The sequence below is a fragment of the Monodelphis domestica genome, chromosome 2 (genome assembly GCF_027887165.1).
Source record: "Monodelphis domestica isolate mMonDom1 chromosome 2, mMonDom1.pri, whole genome shotgun sequence".
Classification (NCBI taxonomy): Eukaryota; Metazoa; Chordata; class Mammalia; order Didelphimorphia; family Didelphidae; genus Monodelphis; species Monodelphis domestica.
The window spans coordinates 319,553,902-319,569,640 of NC_077228.1; the positions used below are offsets into that span (position 1 = coordinate 319,553,902).

General features: G+C 34.7%; 1 protein-coding gene and 1 long non-coding RNA gene across 3 annotated transcripts in view; one reads left to right on the top strand and one right to left on the bottom strand.

The window, feature by feature from the left end:
* Positions 1–3,225: 3,225 nt before the first annotated feature.
* Positions 3,226–5,581, top strand: LOC130457403 (uncharacterized). Its single transcript, XR_008916589.1, has 2 exons — positions 3,226–3,300; positions 4,750–5,581. It is a non-coding gene; the product is annotated as an uncharacterized LOC130457403 (long non-coding RNA).
* Positions 5,582–6,808: 1,227 nt separating this feature from the next.
* The window catches only part of LMBRD1 (LMBR1 domain containing 1), a 291,538-nt gene continuing 282,607 nt past the window's right edge, over positions 6,809–15,739 (bottom strand). For both annotated transcript variants that reach the window (XM_016431147.2, XM_001372997.4), the window contains exons 15-16: positions 8,061–8,152; positions 6,809–7,920 (exon numbers count right to left, since the gene is read on the bottom strand). In XM_016431147.2, the coding sequence (XP_016286633.2) occupies positions 7,801–7,920; positions 8,061–8,152 (212 nt within the window). In that variant the 3' untranslated portion in view covers positions 6,809–7,800. The remainder of the gene's footprint in view (positions 7,921–8,060; positions 8,153–15,739) is intronic.

Genomic DNA, 15,739 nt, shown 5'->3' on the forward strand with positions numbered 1-15,739 from the left:
ATTTCAACTAAGGACCTTCCATCTCTAGGCCTGGCTCTTGTCTCCCCATAGTGAGGGTGGGTTTTTGGAATTTCAAATTTTGCTAAGGAATTGCAGGGATTTGAATTTTTCCCCTGGCCCTCAGGTGAAATAAATAAAAGGATCAATGTAGTCAAAAGATATCTTTTTAAATTAGCCATGCTTTAAGTTCCTGTTTGGAAAAGTATCTTCCTTCTTTCCATCTTTCTCCCCCTCTGCTGATCTCCTGTCCCCAGTCCATGTGGAGGCTAATTGTAGCCTAAAGAAAAAACACCCCTGTTTTTTACTAGCTGGTTTTTGATTCTGAAGAAATTGGGTCTGCTACTAGCAGCCTGGGTCCTGGGGCTGGGCCTGGGACAATGAGCCATCTGGGTCGGAAGCCAGAGTTGCTGCAGCTAGGTGAGCGAGAGAGAGACCAGGAGCAGGAGCCGCCAGGGGCGCAGAAACAGGCAGGCAGCAGCCAGGAGGGTAGGGCAGCAATAGCCAGGAGCAGGAGCCAGAGCCAGGAGCCAGGGTGAGTCAAGAGGCTTGTTAATAAATCTTGGAGAAATGTGGCTGAAAAAAAAATCTAGGCAGTAGCTATTAAAAGCTGAACTAAGTAACAGTAGAGAAAAGATTTAGAAGATTGAGGGTATTTCATCACAACCGACATGGAATGTAAAATGGAGATTTGAACCCCAGACTTCAATTCCCATTTTACAGTTGCAAGAGCTATCCAGCAGGAATTCTAGAACCATTGGTCACAGATGAAATCTAAAAGATGGGAATACTTTGTAAAATAGTGATCATTGGCCTTTTCCATTACACACATTCATTCCACCTTGAAACAATAAAGGGTCTCCCAAAAAGTTAGTGTTGTTGCTTTGGGACACTATAATTAAGAGTTCTGTATGTCTCTACTTCCATGAGAACTCATGGCTTACGTCATGACTCTCTTGGGCCCTATTCCCTTCTCCCTCTCTACTATTTTTCTTAACTAGTACAACAATTTGTAGCCAATCTTAGTATATGCCTGACTTTTGGTTCTGCCCTATGCGCAAGAGCACTATAGATATGTACAAAAAGCAGCACAACTTGCATATAAGTGCTAAATAATGTTAGATAGTCTTAAGCACTGATCTGGGATATGGAGCCCAAGAAATGTAGAACTTGATCCAAATAAATGATCCATTGGTCATCATCATATTGATTCAAGGGTTCATTTCCTTTATCTCCATAGTCATTTCATATTGTAGTGAGTTCACAGCAAACTCTAAAGTGACCTAGGTAGTTTTTCAATAGCCTCAATGCTGTGGCTACTGATTCATGCTTGTAGAGATGAATTTAAGTGAATTTATTAGTATCAAAGGAGAATAGATTTAGACCTTGGAGGGATTGTAGAGGCCATTTGGTTCAATTCCCTTTTAAAAATGAAAATCCTAAAGACCACATAGATTAAGTGATTTGCCCAAAATCATGCAGGTATTAAGTATGAGGTAGAATTTGAATCTAGGTGCTCTGATTCCAGAACCAGTGTTTTATTTGCTTAATTATAATCTACAAAAACAGAAACGATATGCATGAAAACCCCATTTTGGCAAATTCCTTAAGTAGGAGAATCACTTGTTCTAAACACAGTTAATTGTAATATTTTGCCTATGTTTAAATTTTATATCTATCTGCTTCTAGTTTTAGTTTGCATTTGAAGAATTTTTTTTCTTTAATTTACAAGAATGCTGACATTTCTTTTTCTCTCTTCTCTTCCTCATTTTGATTTTGGCACTCTTTTGTTATGTTTAATGGCTCCCCATGAAGTCTAAAGTCCTTAGCCTTACAATGCAGTTTAACACTGTGGCCCCAAGGTCTCTTTCCAGCACTACTCATGATTCTTGCTTATTGCATCTGTCTAGTAAATGTTTGTGTTGCTTACTTTTATCCTCCACTAAATTTGCTCTAATATCAGTCAAAAGGAATGACACATTTTCCCACTTCTATTTGGGTGTTGCTTGTTGTTTCTTCTGAACAAACTGTTAGCACCTCTTAAAATTCTACCTAAATAACAGAATCTATGTTGAGTTTTAAAATGTACAAAGTACCTTATGTATATAATCTCATTTCTTCTTCACAAGTTTTTGAAATGGCAACAGAGAAAGGAAGTGTTTGTGTCTACTATGTGCAAAGCATTTTATAGATATCTCAATTAATCTGAAGTAGGTACTATTATTACTCCAATTTTACAATTGAGGAAACTGAGGCAGTTTAAATGGCTTGTTTATGCCATATAACTAGTGTTTTGAAACTGAATTTGAACTGTCTTCCTGATTCCATCCCCAGTGCTTTATCCATTGTATCATATATCTGCTTGTAAATTGCCATTATTCTTATCTTATGAATGATGAAACTGAGACTTCAAAGAGGTGAAATGATTTGATAAGGGCAACATACCTATTGGATATAGGATTTGAACTTAGAATAATGGTTATGAGACTGGTCTTAATCATGAATACCTAAACATTTTTGTCAAAGTATAATTTTAAAAGAAATTTCAGGTCAGCTAGGTGGCTCAGTGGATCGAGAGCCAGGCCTAGAGATGGGACATTCTGGCTTCAAATCTGGCCTCAGACATTTCCTACCTGTGTGACCCTGGTCAAGTCCCTTAACCTCTATTGCCTAGCCCTTACTGCTCTTTTACCTTGGAACCAATATACAGTATTAATTCTAAGACAGAAAGTAAGTGCTTTAAAATTTTATTTTCAATTCAAAAATCTCTCCCTCCCTCTACTTTGCCCCACCAATTGAGAAGGCAAGAAATATAATTCTTATTATACGTATGAAATAATTCAGTGTTTCCACATTGGTTATGGTGTGTGTGTGAGTGGGGGGAGAAGGTGGAAAGCAGGAAAAATAAAGCAAAAACAAATATGCTTTAATCCCACTCAGGATTCATCAGTTCTTTTTCTAGAAGTGAATAGCGATTTTCATCATGAGTCTTGGGGAACTGTCATGGATCATTGTATTGCTCAGAGCAGGTAAGTCTTTGCCAGTTTGATTAGTTACAATATTGCTATTACTGTGTACAACGTTCTCCTGGTTTTGCTCACTTCACTTTTTGCATCTGCTTATATGTCTTCCCAAGTGTTTCTAAAACCATCGCCTTCATTATTTATTACATCACAATAATATTCAATCACAATCATATGCCACACATCCTGTTTAGCCATTCCACAAGTGATGGACATCCCCTCAGTTTCTAATTCAGTACCTCCATAAAAAGAGCTGCTCTATCCTGTGTGCAGATGAGAGGTGAGAGCCTCATAAGCGCCAACATACAGCTTAAGACTAATAAGTAACCTCAAAATGGCCAGACTGAAATATTTGGGGGAAAACTTCCTTTTCAATTAGTAATAACAGACTAAGGCCAAATTTCAATATAAGGAGTGAATTCATACACTACCGATTTGGAATTACAAGGAATCCTGAAGGTTTAGCTCTTTTGGTATCATTTAAGTATATGAAAAACCTACAGTAGAAACCGTAGTTCTAATCCAGAAGTCAAAATAAGGTTTGGGGACACATTTCTATCAGTGACATGTCTTTATGTAGGAGTGAATTCAAGTTTTGACTTTCATGTCTGAAATTGCACTTGAAGACACTATTTAAAGATGACTGGAGAAATTTGGGATTCCTCCTCCTCCTTTTTATTCTATTGCAGTTTGGTCAAAATTCAAAGGATTTTATATTTAAGTTTTAAAAAGAAAAATTGGCAACCATACTATATAGTTTCTAAATTATTTATGAGGGCCACAGTAAACATTTTGTTTGTATGGCACAGTAAATCATTATAACTAAAAATTCTTATTACTACTGGAAGGTTTGACACAATTTTTTTCCTCCTCTCCAAAACTACAATTGGCTGAAGACACTATGAACAGGTGATTTATACTGCATTTTTTGGGGGGAAGGTAGGGAGTGGGATGAACCTTTTATGATTAGAAAACCAAGATCCACCAAGACAATATGACAATAATTGTGTACAAGAAGGGGTCAGCTGGGTAGCTCAGAGGATTGAGTCAGGCCTAGAGACGGGAGGTCCTAGGTTCAAATTTGGCCTCAGACACTTCCCAGCTGTGTGACCCTGGGCAAGTCACTTAACCCCCATTGCCTAGCCCTTACCACTCTTATGCCTTGAAGCCAATACACAGTATTGACTCCAAGACAGGAAGGTAAAGGTTTAAAAAAAAAATAATTGTGTACAAGGAATTCTTCATGACAACAAAAGTAATTTATTCACATATAGAAACAGAATTAAATATCATCAAACTGATTTAAGATAATATGTATCAAACATGTAATATAATTGAATATGTATTATATAAATGAAAACTTTTGTCAGCACCTGGATCCCTTAATATTTACCAATAGATCAGGGGACTAGGAGCTGGGAAGAATCTTAAAAATATCAAATCTAACCCCTTTATTTTGAATATGTGGAAATTAAGCCCCCCCCCCCCCAAATTTACAATTTGCTTGTGGTCACATAGATTGTAAATAGAAACAGAATTTGAACTGAGAATGTCTGACTTTCCCCTGGTTGCACGCTGTCACTCCTGATAATATATGTATATAATGGGTGCTTATAAAGATACTAGGCTGTATCTTGTATGAACAACTTGTGATTATGTTCAGCAATCTACTTTGCTTTTTAATCAGTGTTAACTCTTCTTACATCCCACATAATTTTTTTGACTATAGAACCAAGAATGGATGAACTGCCAGGCTGTTAAGAAAGTCATTGAACAATTAAAGCTATTAAGAAGAACACAGTAATCATTCACCAAGCAATGGATTCAGCTTTGATCTTTGCAGAGTAAATTTATTAGTATCATTAGGAAATAATGCAAGTACATATTATAATTCTGGTTAATGTTACTCAGTCTTCCTCTGCCTTGGCTTTCCCACTTGAAAATGGCAAAAACTACCTATTCATGCTGTGGGTATGAACGTAACACAATAAAATGTCATTTTGTATCATTTTGATACAGAATGTGATACCATTCAGTTACTGAAGACTTTGCCAGGGGAGTACAAGGGAAAAGGATCAGGATGGCCCCAGCTGAGGACTAGCCTAATCCAGGGGCCCAAAGCCTCATTTGGAGATGAACTCAAGGCAATGAATTTTTCAAATAATACACAAGGATAGTCCATCGTGAATGAGTAAATTGAAGAAAACCTGCAAACAGAAGCAATGGATGGAGGTTTGCAGAGCTGTCAATCAAGGAGCATTCAGGAGAAGAATGTGACCAGGAGGAGACTGTTTAAAAGAAACACCCAAACTGTTGGAGACTCTTTCTCCTGAAACATGAAGGAGGAAGGACTGAGAAGATCCTTTCCTTACTAATTTTCTCTCTATTGTATTTAGAAGTGACTCAAAGATCCTCAAACCTGTTAGCCACATCTCTCATCTAAGACTCTACAATATTATTCTCAATTTAGGATTATTTAAGATCAGGGAAACCCTAAATCCTCTCTCTTATCCAATTTCCCTTTCCTTCCCCAGCCTTAAATAAACCCCTTGTTCCAATTATTTAAAGAGTGAGTTATCTATTAGGTATATCAGGCAACTTACTCAGAACTAGATCCCAGTTTGTCACCAACTGAAGAGATTAACTGAAGTGGGAGGGAAAAGGGAAGAGGGAGGCAGATCTGATTCTTCATTACCATAATCCTTAAAGGAACTACCACCTAATACACTATGTAAGAGAAAAGTTACAGAAGGAGAAAAAAAAATCATATCCAGCAACGCAAAGGTAACAGCCCAAGCAGGGGAGAAAGGCTAGGAAGACCCAAGATTCCAGAAAGGAACAGAGGAGCTGAGAGAATTCAAAACTACCAGTTTATTTCTGATCAGCTCTCTGCTGGAATGGACAGTCTGAGAGGAGGACCTCTGAAGTGGAGGATCCCTTTGGACTTTGATTGCCTTCCAGTAAACCCCTTAATCTCTCTGGTTCCAGCTGAAGACAAAAGTAGACTGGGACTTTATAGAAAGTCATCTAATGAGAAGATCTCTCTTTCCCCAAATTGTCCTGAACTTCCAATTTATAGCCAGATTAGTTTAGGGAGGAAGGACAAACCCAACAATTGACCAAAAGGAGGGTCAGGCAGACAGCCTGAACCCCTCAACATTTGGGGGGGAGGTCAGTTGCTAATATATAGGGATTCCTATCTCCCACTTTCCTCACCCAACACCCTCACACTCTCTCTGCCCCGTGTATTCTCAAGAATAAAGCCTCATCATTTAGATCAGGGCTGCCTGCTTGCTGATATCAAAGAAGGAGACTGAAGATTTGGGGAGAATCATACTGTTCCCCAAAAGAGAGAACTAGTTTAAGCCCAGGGCTGGTGAATGAATTAAGTCTCAAAGGGAAAGGTGGCAGTTGGGATATTGGGAGGATCCAGAAGCAGGAAATTTACCTGCTTCTCAACAATAGCTTAGATCAAGAAGGGAGGCCATTGGGTCAGTTCTCTAAGATTTTCTCCTCTAGTTCTTAACCTCTAACTCCCAAATATAATCTCTAATGAGATATATTCTGTCTCTCTGGAAGACAAATTGTGCTATCTTCCCATTTCTTCAGTTCCCCTGTGTGTGTGTGTGTGTGTGTGTGTGTGTGTGTGTGTGTGAGACCTCCTCCTGGTCATATATTACATCTACTAAGGCACTAAGAGGTTATGATGCTCAATGATGAAATGATAGGTCATCAGATTATTGTAATGTTGGTAATCTCATAATGAAAACGCCATTAAGTTGCTTACATTGTCAGTTTTTATCAGTATTTATTTATATGAATCAGAATTGAAGATTAACTGCACCTCATCCCCAACAACACTAGGTAAGAGTTTTATATATTTAAAATACACACATGTACATTCAAACATTTACTTTCACTTAAATAATAAAACAAAACCAAAAAGTTGTGTTTCATAAGTACTATTTACAAAATCCTGATCCATAGCTTTAACCATTTTTCAGAAGAAAGCATTATTTGCATTGGCAAATATAACCCCATTTAGTATAGAAACTTGAAATTTAAAATTAGCTCAGAAAAACTACCTTTAATAACCCACAGGTTTGTTATACCAGCTTTGAAAAGTATAGCATGAGAGATTTGGGGAACAATAGTTTCAAGCATAAACAGATTTATTGATGCATTTACAATAACATGCATGTTACTATTTACAATTTGAAGACAAAAATCTTTAAAATCCTAATTTCATGGACTACATTTGAATGATTTAGTGACTACAATATACTTTATATTAGTTGTAACTTTACACAGTAAGTGAATAACAAAAGCTATGCATTGGGAGCAATATTTATTTACCACCTGTAATAATATGTTAGATATTAGTTAGTAAAAGACATTTTACAATTTCATATCAATGCAGAGAGCCAAAGGCACAAGAATCAGTGATTTATTACATCTTAAAATAGCAAAAAAAGAAGCACTTATTTCAGAAGAGTTTTAATCAATTTCAATACTATTATACATCAGAGGAAAAAAAATTCCTGAAAACATTCCCTCATTGCATCAATAGATGTATACTCACACATTATAATTACTTTTGACATTAATATACTAAAGTAATATTCTTTTATAAAACAACAAAATACATACTTTTTGATTAGCCCATAGTCCTACTTTTGATGGAAATTAGTCAGCTTAACCTACTCAGGGTAAAGATTTATATGAATGTTATATTCAATCAATTTTAAAATGAACAATTTTCAACCTTTGAAATAGGCTGTCAAGAAGAATACACAGAAGGTTCATCATCACTTAAGTCTGAATCATCTTCATCCAATTCTCCTTCAATGACTGACTTCTTCCCTTTAAAACATGATACCACTAATCCAATTAAGAAGGCCTGTGAATTTAAAAAAATCCTTTTTAAAAAAAGAGGTAGATAACAGTGCATTAAAGTTCAATAACATAAATAAGAGAACAAAATTAAAAAATTAAAAACATTCTGTTAGAGGTAGAATAATTGCTGATAAACAGACTTACTGCAATGAAGGCCCAGTTGCCAAAATAATAGACAGCACTAAAGAACCAGAACTTGTGCAGGAACAGGTAGGTTCTTGTGACAATGCACTGATCTACAAATTAAAATTAAATAATTTAGGTTGTCAGAAATTTTATTATCCAGTAACTAAAAAAACTTTAAAAATAAGATAATAGAGATAAGATTATGCCTTTGATTGAAAACAAGTATTTGCTAGCTAAATGTATTTGTAGCATTCTAAATCTTTCTAATGAAATAAAAAAGAATTATACTAACAATGATAGCAGAAGGAGATAAAAATTATTCTTGTTGTAAATCCATCAAAACAGAATGAGAAAACAATTTCAACCTACTTATTAGTATCTTATGCTTTTGCAAAGACTCAAGTATTAGGGCAGCTTATAACTAAAAGGGATTTCTTGTGTGCTTCTGAAAAAGTATAATATATTAAAAAAAATTTAAGAACAATTATTTTTCATCAAGCTTCTTTCCAAAAATGTATCCATTCATTCATTCATTCATTCATTCATTCATTCATTCATTCATTTATTTATTTAATTTAGACTTTTCCCATGGTTATATGATTCATGTTCTTTCCTTTCTCTCCTTCCTTCCCCCTACCATAGCCAACTAGCAATTCAACTGAGTTTTACATGTATCATTTGTCACTAAGCTTATTGCCTGAACTTTATGGAGTATATTCATGCAGATGTTCTCTAAGAAAATATAATTCCAAAGAAGAAATCTTTAATATAAACTTTGAAGTCTTTTGAAAGTAATGGCAATACTCATAGATGACTTAGTATGATTAGATTCTATGAGATGAACTCTCAGAAACAGTTAAAAAAACAATCATAACTGTATACCCCTAATGTTATTCTAGTTCTTAAAAGTTTTCCTCATCTTTGAATTTCTCATATGGCTCAAATGGATTTCTCTGGTTATGACAAATAGCTGTGGTATGAAGTGGCAGTTAACTAAATAGTAAATCTTTTATAGAATTTCCCCCATGATTTTAGTATCTTATTTGAAAAACAAATTAGGCTAATTTAAAAAAAAAACCCATAACTGATGACAATGGTTGTAAAAATAAGAGCATTACCTTCTAAATATATATTTTTCCCATGGAAAAATCAAGAGGCCAACCTCATCATCTGTAGTCTCCCAAATGCTCACTTGAATTACAGATACTATAGCTGTGAGATCTACAGATGGCTCTTTACAGTTACATGACTAAACAAATTATGGTAAGCATTTTGAACCTGATTTGCCTTCAAGGTACATTTAAATGAAACTGCAGAAATCCAGTTCTTGAACTTCAGAGAACAAGAAGTATGATAAGGTCATGATCTGTATAGGTGAAATGAATACCCACATCTTAAAATCATAGAACCATCAGAGTAAGCTCAAAAGTGCCCTAAAATCATTTAGAATACTAAATAATTTCACTGCAAACTGCTGATCAAAACAGTTACTTAAAATGGTATAGGGATGTTTTAGTTAAATGATAGAGATGAAACATCAACAAGGAGGATAAATAAGTATATGAATGAGTATTATGATGGATAAGCTGTTGAAGTGAGACAATAAAAAATTGGAAGGAGAAAAATAACATTCTAAAAGATTTACTTCCAAAAGTAAACTAGAGGAACAGAAAATATTTCTTAACCTTTTTTAAAAAGCGATCCTTCTTTCATCTCCTCTAAGTCTAAATATACCACTATTTAGTAAATTCAATCTTAAAAGAATCACTGGAGTCGTAATTCGTCATACAAGAGTTTAGAGACACTGAGTCACCTGACAAGTCAATACATGATATATAAAGGACAATAAGTAAACCCAATAGAACATTGCTTTGGTCAATTATTAGTAAGGAATACATTATGTAGTAAGGAATCACAAGCCAATCCTATCTTAATATCATAAAACTGTGCTATAAAGTCATTCTGTTGATTATTCATGCTGAAAACTGAATAGTCACTAATGGTCAGCTGTTTTTTTTGAGATTTTCTTGAATTACTACTCTGCTTGACTTTTGCCAGGATTATATGCAGACCTGCTGTTCATATAGTATAAAATCCTCAAACTTTTTTTTTTAATAAACCAAGGTCAAACAATTAAAACAAGTGAAAGCATACCAGCATTCTTTTGTTATACAGCTGACTGAATAAATGGCTTTTCAAATGGACGTTAACTTTTTACAAGGTTAATTTCTAGTAAGAAATCTCAGTCATTTTAAGACACACTAGAAAACACTACTTTCTCTTATAGGAAAGGGACTATTTTTAGCTTTTCTTGGTTATCCTCAGCACTCAGCACAGTGCTTAGTACAGGTACTTAAAAAATGTTTGTTGGCTAATTCCTGGTACATTTAAATTTTTTTTTTTTTATAAAAACCCTTACCTTCTGTCTTGGAGCCAATACACAGTATTGGCAGAAGAGTGGTAAGGGCTAGGCAATGGGGGTCAAGTGACTTGCCCAGGGTCACACAGCTGGGAAGTGTCTGAGGCCAGATTTGAACCTAGGACCTCCCATCTCTAGGGCTAACTCTCAATCCACTGAGCTACCCAGCTGCCCCCTACATTTAAATTTATAGTCAACCTTTAGCTACAAAGAAATAGACGATAATCACTGAGCATTCTTTAAAATAATTTTGTCTTAAAGTCTTTATGGAGCTTGTGTAGATTGCAAAAAAAGAAAAAGAAATGTGGAAGTAAACAAGAATTTTGTTGTAAATCTGACAGCACAATTAATAGGTGACCTACACTAAGAATAATGTGTTGTCTACACAATGAAAAAATGATATCTTTCGCTTTTAATTTTGAGAAAGGAAGATATGAGATGCATAAGTTTTCATTATGACCACTAGCATTTTATCTTAAAAGTTTCTGAATTTGGCATTTTCTTATATTTATCTTTGCTTTTCTAGCCAATTTCAATAAGTATTTTAAAACCTTGAAAATGCTCTGAGCTATACAAAATAAATGGTAGTGGTTCATAGGCCAATATTAGTAGACCTTAACTTACTAAACTTACATTAGAATATAGACGTGCCAATCAATTAGTAAACATTAAGCAACTACAAGAAGGCAGGTACTTGGAAAACAAGGACAAAAATGAAGTGGTGTCTTATTTCTAGGGTTTATATTCTATTGGGCCTTTATTTACTTATCTTTAACATAAGGGTCCTAGACTAGATGATTTTTAAGTTCATTTTTGACTCCAAGATGCTAAGATTCTCTAAATCTATGATCCTGAATTACCATTTTGAAGTGAATTCTGAAGATATGAGGCTCAGGTTCATGTTTAGAGTTTTAAAATATTTTATAGTTGATTAATGCTAACTATGGCACATTAGTTAAATTTATAATAACTAAGTATATAGTACTTGGTTTGCAAAGTACTTTACACATATTTATTTAATTTAATTTACATTTAAGAATATGATTTAAATAAGCTCCTTACACATAGTACTAGAGTGATGATTCAGGTATACTGGCATTTCAGCTCAGGAGACACAAATTTAAGCCCTGAATTTTGACATTATCAAATGTTCATCTACTTAAAATAGTGTGGTGAGACCAGCAATTTGGATATAGGTAAAAACTTGCAAGAAGTCTTCCAGTTTTATTCCAGTGTAAACAAAATTATGGTTTAATCTACATGATGCTGGTGCTAGCAACCAGGGAAGAGAATGAAAGGAATTTACTATTGAAACCCAAATATCAGGTGGACTCAAGCAAGTTACCTCTGAGGCAGAAGTGAGGTCAGAGGAAAAGGAAGATTTGACCTAAGAAATTTTTGCTCTGCTCTCTGGGTACAGTTCTGGGTCTTGTTCACAAAAGAATATAATCCCAAGATATGAGTTAACTCACAAAAGATTTGTGACCACTGCAAAAAGGCTAACTATCTGCCTAGTTGATTATAATACAAGACAAACTGATAGAAAAAGATCTGTCTAAGGCTACAAGGTTTACATCTATTTAAGAAAAATTCTCTGGTGGAAGTTCCAAATGTACAGCTGTACTTTCCAGCCATAAAGGCCTACCTCCTTATGTGTCACATAATGCTTCTACAGGTACTGTCATGGCTTCAGAAATTCTGGGCCTTTTGAATAAGGCAGCTATTATCCATGTTTCTATTCACTGGATAGTAATCACACTGACTTGGCTAGTGCTGTTTCTCTTTTAGGAAGGCAGCATTTGATAATGTTTATTAAAATACATATCAATGAATTGCTGTATATTCAGCTTAAAAATCAAATTCTGAGATTTGGTGAACAGAGCTTAATAGCAAAGGCCCACTTTAAAGCCACAAATTCCAGTTTCTATATGAAATACTATGGATTCATTGCCAGTAATTTTTCTACTAGAGAATGCAATAGACTTCATATGACCCTTATTCTCTGGATATAAATTTATTTCTAGGCCTTTTAGATTAGTGTCTGGATGCAATAAAAAGGGCTTGCTTGGATTTGCAAAAGCCAAACATGGTCATAAGCATGAGGCAGCTGGTTGAATTGCTGCTTACATTCCTCATCTCAGGCTTTTTCAAATGGTTCTAGAGGGTTTGGGCTAGTGTATTCCTTTAGCTCCTTGGTTTCCAGTACTTCTCCACTATATATCCATGAATGGAATCACTGAGAGCCTTAATGATGAATGATGTCATAGTTCTTTATCAAATTTAGATAATGGCACTAAGAAATGCTAACAAAATTTTTAAATCTTGAAAATTCCTTAGCCATAGAGGCATGTCTAATTTCTTGGGAGTCAGTCTTCATTCCTTTCTAAAACACTACATTACTCACATACCTGACAGGGTGTCAACAGAACTGGGACTAATCAGCTGACAACTTCAGGCCAGTATCTTCTTGGTTTTATAATTGACTTTTTCTTCATGTTCTTCTATCAGTCTTTCCAAACCTTGATAAGACTGTCCAGATATATCAATGCCACTTCAGATCATCAATTACCTTTTCTTTGAGACACCAGAAAGCTGAAGAAGCCTCCAAAAATCTTTGGGGCATGAACTTAAAGTAGTAGAAATCTATTATGTTTATGAAAGTCACCTTTTCCTTATCTTTCTCTGCTGAGGGTATGTGTCACTGCCCACTGTGAAGATCTCATACTGAAAATCACAAGCTGCCTAGCAGATAGTGCAAGCTATTTTGAATTTGTGGCAAGATGTAATGACAATCTAGTTCTCATGTTCATTAAGTCCTATAGTCTTCAAACTTAGCATCTTTCTGGACTTGTTCAGTATCATTACTGTGAAGGAAGCATACAAACTAGAATATTTTATCTTGCTACTGCTGTCTAACTAATTGTATGGTGGTGCTTCAGGTCCTTCATCCCAGAAAGAGTCATCCTCCAAACTTGAGTTTAAAAATATCAACAGTTGAGTTAGATTGTGTCACATACCACTTCAGGCTTCAATGAAAAGGGTAAACTAGTTTTGTTAGGTAAAAAAGTGTGATCAGTTGCACTGTATATTGAATTTTTTCATCAAACATCATATGGTTATATATTCTCAACTGAATGACTGAAGTTGGAAGGTAAACTTGTTTCTGATTTTCTCTATTTGTCAGGATGCCATTAGTAGATAGATATTAATGGGTACAGACTTGTGAGCTGTTCAAAGAAGCTTCTGGGGAGAAAAATGTCACTATCAAAGAAGCCTGGCAGTTTTATGTCAGTTATTCTACAACTAACAATCCTAAAGAACCTGTTCAAAGCACTAAGAGGTTAAGTAACTTGCCTAGAATAATAAGCCAGTATATGTTAAACATAGACCTTGAAAGATCTTCCTGACTACAAGGCTAACCTATTTGTTATGCAATACTAGATTGATGATCATTATGCAATCCTCATAAAATATAAAAAAAAAAACCAGAATGAGTGACCAAATACATATTACAGTACAGTTCATTTTAAATGTGAATTCGTAATAATTTACCTGTCAAACCTCTGCAAATGATTTATAAAGCAAAAATGAACAATCATTATAGACATTATTAAAAGGAAAAAAATAGAAGACAACTTTCTAATTAAAAAAGAGATAAGTAAAATTAAATTATCTTATAATGTTCTAAAATTAGATATTTATGAAGGTGATAACATTTGAAAATATTTAGCAACATCACCTTTCCATAAAGTACTATGTTAGGTATTTACTTAGTATCTTATTTATACCTCCCTTTGACAGGTCACCCTCACATGAACCTCTCTAGGTTACACTTAAAATGACCATGAGTGAATCTACACTATTAACAGTGTTTTGTTTTTATAAAGTATGAAGTCTGCATTGCAGAAACAAGTAGTTCATATTCAAATATGAGCACAGAGGTAAAGAACCAAAAATAAAGATCCAAGGAGAGGGGCAGACACATGGAGTCTAGGAGACCATAACCCTAACCCTTTATTGGTACCAGAGGACAGGTAAGCACTCTAACATGGAAAAAACAATCACTCATCTAAATATTAACATAACTGTTTTATTGTTGTTAGGATAACAAAAATTCTTACTAGAAATTGCAAGAAGGCTTTTGGGCTGTACATGCAGATTAAAGGTAGAAAAAAAGAATTCTATAACTTTGAGAAAAAAGTAAGTATCCTAAAAACTTAACAGCTTATTTTAATGAGTCCACAAGGGAACCAACTAGATGGATTATTCATTATCCTATCAACACGTTTTTTTGCTTCTTTTAAAAGCAGCAGAAGACAGTAAAGAGGGCATTAGATGAGGAATTAGAAGACAACAGTTATAGTTCCTGGTTTCATGCTGCTGGGGACAAGGTCTCCGACTATGATTCACACAGTCATCATTATTATTGATACTCTTGGTTTAAGTACAAACCCTTTTCATGGATCATAATGGAGAGAGAGAGAGAAGATGAAGTGACAGCCCTAATTACTTTTATTACATAAGATTAATAGCAACATTTGCCACATGGCTTTTCTCATCACTATTACCAATGACCCTTTGATATCCTGCTTTGATCAATTCAGTATCTCAAACCACTGGTATTTAATTTGTTCCATGTCTAGCAAATGTCTTTCTCTAGGTCTCCTAATCCTTATGATTTGGAGTCTCCAATTTGCCAAAGTGACTCAGTTTTAGCTTTCCATAGTCCCTTCTCCTATATTATATATGTATATATATATATACACATACATACATGTTTTAAATACACACACATATTATATACCCTGTTCAATTTTTAATCTTTATGTGAGGGAGCAGTTGTGTCCCCAAGGTTTTGTTCTGAACCCTTATCATTGATATTCTCTCAATTATCTTTTTTTTTTTTGTAGATGACTCCTACAATGATATATTATGCTATAATTCCTCTAACATGACAATATCATATCACAAGCTGTATACTATATACATCTACCTAGATATTAATAACAATTTCAAATGTCCAAAAAGAAATATCTTCTCCACTAAACCTGCTCTTTCTTTAAATATCTCTATTTCTCAAGAGTATCAATATCCTCTAAATTTACCTAGATTTTTAAACTTAGAACTTCAAATCTTCCTTGTTCCTTACTTGTCCATTCTTGCCCTCTCCCTCACTCAAACAACTGCCAAGTTGGGTCAATTCTACATATATCTCTCATTTTCATTTACTACCTTCTATTCCAGCTATTGATTTTATTCATTCATAAGTGGTATACCT